Source organism: Lathamus discolor, chromosome 5 (genome assembly GCF_037157495.1).
Source record: "Lathamus discolor isolate bLatDis1 chromosome 5, bLatDis1.hap1, whole genome shotgun sequence".
In the NCBI taxonomy this organism is placed as follows: Eukaryota; Metazoa; Chordata; class Aves; order Psittaciformes; family Psittacidae; genus Lathamus; species Lathamus discolor.
In genome coordinates, this window is record NC_088888.1 from 91,511,581 (window position 1) to 91,518,209 (window position 6,629).

At 41.2% G+C, this 6,629-nt stretch overlaps 1 protein-coding gene across 1 annotated transcript; it reads right to left on the reverse strand.

The window, feature by feature from the left end:
- Positions 1 to 473: 473 nt before the first annotated feature.
- On the reverse strand, positions 474 to 5,771 carry TMEM18 (transmembrane protein 18). The gene is made up of 5 exons (XM_065681557.1): positions 5,454 to 5,771; positions 5,101 to 5,221; positions 3,215 to 3,269; positions 1,171 to 1,264; positions 474 to 1,085 (listed from the first exon to the last, which is right to left on the reverse strand). Exons 1-5 carry the CDS (start codon positions 5,499 to 5,501, stop codon positions 996 to 998), a joined length of 408 nt encoding a protein of 135 aa, XP_065537629.1. The 5' UTR covers positions 5,502 to 5,771; the 3' UTR covers positions 474 to 995.
- Between the last annotated feature and the right edge of the window lie 858 nt (positions 5,772 to 6,629).

Consider the following 6,629-nt stretch of genomic DNA (forward strand, 5'->3'; position numbering starts at 1 on the left):
TCTTAAATGATATCTATTTTTGACAGAAGTTTAGGTCTTCACACAAAGGTTTAACTCCTTCAAGATACAAAGTTTACTAAATACGTATGGACAGTCTCCATTGTATTCACCCTTCCCCTCTCCCACCTCAAATTTCCTTAATCCAGTAAAAACAGGTTAATCTGAACAAAACAGAATTCTTTGTTTTTACCATTCATTTTTAGTTATTTCAAAAAAGCATTTAAAAAGGGACAAAATTGCATAGAACATTATAGTTTTGCCCCTTACTTTCTGTTCTACAAATAAGCAAAAACTATCCAAAGTTCAGCCAGTTTTAAGAAAGCGTCATTAACAAAATTTAAACTGAGAAGAATGCAGATATTGTTTTGACTTACACAAATTAAGTAGAAGATTTTACTAAACTGAGAATTTTTGAAAAAAAAAAAAAAAAAAAAAGGAAAAATCTGATTAAAAATTAATACAAATTAAGTCCATTTAAGTTACAGCTGATAATTTTATTTATAAAATGCTACTGGCACACAATATATGGTATGAAACTTGATTTATAAAGAAGTTAAATGCTTCACAGAAGCATGGATTCCTGAGGTATTCTGAATACAATCCCTCATTTACTGGAATTCATAACACTGCTCCAATTGGCTTAAGCAGCAGAAGACTGGATACTTTGACAAGCACACAGTTAAGACAGTTTAAGAATACATAGGCAAACAGAAACAGACTGGAAGACTGTGTCTCACCAATGCTTATAGCCTTGGTCATGGTGGAAAACTATCTTACATTGAAGGGCACAAAGACCTCCTAAAACTGGGTTTCTCCATTTCACAGCTATTTCGAATATGTGTGGTAGATGCCTGATTTCACCTCATTGTCCACCATCACAGGCTGCAAAGTCTTCTTGTCACCAGACACAAAAATACTGCTGTTTCTGGATAAACATACAGAAGGAGTGATTATGTAGACCAGCAGTATTACAATTAAAACAGCATTAGGTGCTTTCACTTCTTTTTCTCTTTTTCTGCTTTCATTCTCTGTTGTAGGGTCTTCAGTTCAGTCATTACATTCAAAGTTTTGTAAACCCAGGTGACCTGAAAAATAAGGAAATTTAACTATTCCACATGCATTTACTTATCAATTTAATGAAAGCGTCCATATAAATAAACACATACATACCACAATTATAATAGTATTCACCAGCAGTGGTGCTGAAAATACAAGTGAAATAAACATTCCTCCTGAATCAAAGTACTGGTATTTAGAAAACAGCCTGAAAGAAATAAGAGGAAGCTTTACTCAGTATAGTTCACATGGAATTAAACTTGCACACTAATGACTCTACACAGAAATTGTACAAATTATCCTACTTCTTGGGATCCGCAAGCATAAGCCACCATTCTACTGTATTAAGTCAGAACAAAAAGACAGTAAATCTCTAGCCAGTTAGTTCTGAATATTTATTACAAACCCAGTCTTTTCTTTCAAGTTTTACTGCACAAACCCTAAATAAAATCACCACAGATCAAGCAACTTACTAATGTGACTACAATAGTATGTATATTTGTGCCTCAGAAAACAAGCTTATCCTGAAGCATCTGCAATTATTTTCTGAGGTATTTTATTTACTCATATTAGAAAGGATAACAGAAATAATGATTGCAACAAAGCTGTAATTTAGGTTGTGTATGTCTGAAGTGAAACACAGAATTATAGAATAGAATCATAGAATAGTTAGGGTTGGAAAGGACCTTAAGATCATTAAGTTCCAACTCCCCTGCCATGGGCAGGGACACCTCACACTAAACCATCCCACCCAAGGCTCTGTCCAACCCAGTCCTGAACACCACCAGGGATGGAGCATTCACAGCCTCCTTGGGCAACCTGTTCCAGTACCTCACCACCCTAACAGGAAAGAACTTCTTCCTTATATCCAATCTAAACTTCCCCTGTTTAATTTTGAACCCGCTACCCTTGTCCTATCACAACAGTCCCTAATGAAGAGTCCCTCCCCAGCATCCTTAGAGGCCCCCTTCAGATACTGGAAGGCTGCTATGAGGTCTCCACGCAGCCTTCTCTTCTCCAGGCTGAACAGCCCCAACTTCCTCAGCCTGTCTTCATACGGGAGGTGCTCCAGTCCCTTGATCATCTTCATGGCCCTCCTCTGGACTGTTCCAACAGTTCCATGTCCTTTTTATGTTGAGGATACCACAACTGTACACAATACTCCAAGTGAGGTCTCACGAGAGCAGAGGGACAGGATCACCTCCTTCGACCTGCTGGTCACACTCCTTCTGATGCAGCCCAGGATACGGTTGGCTTCCTGGGCTGTGAGGGCACACTGAAGCTGGCTCATGTTCATTTTCTCCTTGACCAACACCCCCAAGTCCTTCTCTGCAGGGCTGCTCTGAATCTCTTCTCTGCCCAAAGAATCTCCTGCAGGTGTGCCTCGGATTGCTCCGACCCAGGTGCAGGACCTTGCACTTGGCATGGTTAAACTTCATAAGGTTGGCATCAGCCCACCTTACAAGCGTGTCAAGGTCCCTCTGGATGGCATCCCTTCCCTCCGGCTTACCAACCGAACCACACAGATTGGTGTCATTGGCAAACTTGCTGAGGGCGCACTCAATCCCACATAAAGACTTACAATCAGATACCTGCTTCAAGCTGCATGAAATGCCTGATTTGCAGTAACATCAAGGAAAGCTTACTTGAGTGTTTGCAAAAATATGCTATCAGTTTAATTCTGACACATAGGCTTAGTAAAACAGATGTTAATGTTTTTTATGCAGAAAAGTAAATAAAATAGCAGTGATATTTTTGAGAAGTTAATTCCAGCTTATTAAACACGAATAGCGACCAAAGAAATCCCAACAAACAAATAAATCAAAGCTCACATCCTATTCCTCTTAATCATACTCTTATCTACTTTTCTCTTCGTTCTCTGACTAGTCAGTTTACACCCATCCATAAAATCGTAGATTTTAAGCAGCAGAATGCCGCTCAAACTAGCTATTAAAAATTATCTTTTCTTATAAGCTAATCATACTGTATGGTTTTGTTCATAAGTTTTATATTCATCAATGCAATAGACCCTCTGCTATCACATTCAACTGATGAGGCATGAGTGACCCTTTAATTTAATGTTTTCTGGGAATGATACGAAAAAAGAGTATTTATAGAACATTAATTTAAACGCAAAAATGAAAGTGAAAACATTTACCTCCAATTCATGGCTGCTAATTCATTTATATATTCAGCGCAGTACACTAAGCCCACTGTACAACAAAAGAAAATTATTAGATTCAGTATTTCTTTAAAAATAAACTGCCATCAGTTCTGCCATGTACACTACAGCTGTATATATACTAGACATTACAATTCCTTGATCCTCAGAAGACCAAATTACACATTTAATATTTAACTGCATAAAACCAATTCTGGTTTAAATGCCCCATACAGTTACTGAGAAGTATAAAGTGATCATAAAACATACCCACTATATTACAAATAAACAAACATAAAATCCTACCAGAAAGAGCTCAAACATATACAAACATATACATATGAACAGCATACAAATTAATGAAGGAAATAGATAATTTTTTTAAAATCTGTGTTTTTTCCAGCAGTCTTCTTGGTGACTGCTTCTGAGTTATAGCTGTAAAATAAATGCCCGCACTGCTCAAAATTGGTATGGAATTAACTTATCATTTTAGATGTTAAGGTGTCACACTGCTATATCTAACATTATTATCTGAAGTTATGGTACTAATTATATATAACCATTTGGGTAAAATACAAACTTTGAACAGGTGTATAGCAGAGTAGTCCACTACCATCAGGTGAAAACTAGCATACTGTTACTCAACAATCACTTGTGATACGAAGCTACCAACACAATAAGAAAATTCAGAGCAACGGCATTTTTAACAGAAAAGCAGTACAACTACAGAATTTTAAGTTTGTCCTTTTATCACTTTCCACACGAAGCAAAGCAGTCTGGTGATATGAAGGCATGCTATCTTGTTTTTGGTATCATCTGGCTTATCTCTGCTTGGTACTGCACAGTATAAACATACCTATAGCTGCTCAGCTGCTAAGGTAAACCAATGTGATAATTTCATAATTTCCTCCGTTATTTCTATCTATAATACAAATTTATTTATATTGCAGATATATCACAAGTGGTTCAGTTCTTCAGGTACAAGCAAGGCTTGGATCAATACAGGTATTTTTATGCACTACTCTTGTGAAAAGCAAATTTACATCTTAGCTGGATTAAAAATCTCTTCCCACTGCTCATTCTTCCTCCACTACTTGGGCAAGCATAACAGAACTGAGCTACCTTGTAAAAAAACCCAACTCACCAGAAAATCTAATCCATAGTTAGAATCAAGGTACACGCTCGTGATACACACCATTTGAACTAAACCAAATACCCTCTGCAAAACTACTAGATCTTCAGCCAGTCAGCCATAAAGACATGACTTTGGCTAGGCAAGGCCACTGTGGATTCTCAGGCTAAAGCCCGATAACACCAGCTGTTACTGCAATGCCCCAAATCAGCTTTGCTCTTTCTTGTGCCATTATCACGGTTGTCAGTGGGACATATGGTGAACCTGCTCCAGAAATGAGTCCTGCAGAGAGCTGAACATCTTCATTGACCTGCAGTGCTAGAATATAAAGCAGAGCAGGAAGCAAGTGCTGGATCTCAGCCCATCTGTCTTCTGCTTCTCTAGCCCGGCAACAATTTCATGGGAAGCTGATACACACACCATTTACTGTGCAGAAACCTTACCCCTCCCAGATCCTCACTAAGGCCAGAGCATGAAGTCACTACTACATACAATCTTAGAAATTAAATAAATAAATATAGGGCACCGCAGCCTCTACAAGAGTTCATCATACATAGTCACTGCTACAAGCTAATTTGCATGCACTTTACCTGCTACAACCTGTAAAACCGTGAGCCGTGCAGGCACATGGAGAAAACAGACATAATTAAGTGACCAGAAGAAGCTATTTGACAGCTTTAGCAGTTTTAAGAACGCCCAAGCTCTCCACGCCCCGACCAGCAGTTCCCGGACGCAGGGGCGCGGCGCTCACCCATGCAGAGAAAGTGCCCTATTTGCACCCGGTAGTGCTGGAAAGAGGCGCACGTCAGCAGGAAGCACACGACGTGGAAAACCGCCAGACCCACCAGCCAGGGCTCGGACCAGTCCGTCCTCTGCGGATAAAGCGAACGCGGGTTAGGCAGGGAAGGAGAAGCTTTGCTGCCGGGCAGCCGGAGCGACCAGCTCTCCTTCTCCCGCCCCGAACACGACCCATTTCAGTCACGAACCGCGCCCCACAGCTCGCCTCACTGAGGAAGGAGCGGGCACCCGCACCCACTGCACACCCAGTGCCCAGTGCATCCCACCCCTCTCCCGGGCAAGCAGCCAGCCCTGTCCCCTCCTTACTGCCAGGACAGCAGACAGCCCAGGCGGGCTGCTCAGAGGCGCTTCCATAGCAGCAGCAGCACCGCCACTTCACGCGAGACTTCAGCGAGCGCCGGTTCCGGGCTCCGCGGCGGCAGCCGGAAGGCGTGGGGCTGTGGGGTGGGTATTTTCTTCCTTCCGGGCAATGGAGGGGAAGGTGCCGTTCGTCTCGGACGGGTGGTGTTCCTAGGGCCGCCGTCGTCCTCTCAGAGCGGGGAAAGGCTGATGGCTCGTGTGCTCGGGTGGATGACAGAGGTGTCAGCACACCCCAGTGGTTGCCTTTCCCGGGGGTGGCACCAACTCGGAGCTGCCTCTTTTGGTTCTGTGGCTGAAGTGGCGTTCCTCCAGTGGAACAGTTCCCGTGGCTGTTCAGGAGAGGGGAATAAGCTTTAGTTCTAGTTCTAGTATTTGATACTGAAATTAGTAAGCAAGCGGAAAAGTCTTTTTTTTTTTTTTTTTTTTTTTTTTTTTGCCATGTTATGCTCAGTGGAGTCAGGCTGGTGTTGGATGGGTGGCCCTGCACTGGTGCTGAGGTCCTGGTGTTTGCTCAGCCGTACCTGGTGTCTGGCTTCAGCTGCCTTAGGGGTGGAAGTGTGTGGAGTTCTAAGCCAGCTGGAAATTTCTGACAAACAAACTCAGTTGAGCACTCCAGGCAGGAACTTAAGTCAAGTGAGAAATACTTTTTTTTTATACTTTTTTATGTCTTATATTTTTTTTTTGTACTAATTATTTTTTCCAAGTTATTACTGTATAGTGGAAAGTCAGTACAGCTTTTCAAAGGTTAAATCTCTCATTTACAGTGCCTTTTTACTGAATGCGCATATGTCTGGAAGAACCGACCACTCAAAAGGTGTGTCACAGAGAGATTTCAAACTCAGATTCCTATCAACTAAACCAGGAAACTTAAGGAGTCTTAATAGGATTAGCTTTGTCTGAGGAACCATGCTGTCATGTATAGCTCTGCATTCTGTTTTCTTGAAATTATTTTTACTGACACTTTGGCTTATCAGATGCGAAATTTTTGTTTTTGTTTTTTTTTTTTTTGTGGTGCTTTTTCGGGGGGTATTGTTTGTTTTTCAAAATGTTTGGAAGTGCACGTAGAAGTAAATACTACAAATACCTTTTTTCATTTAGTTGGCCATATAGCCAAATACAGGG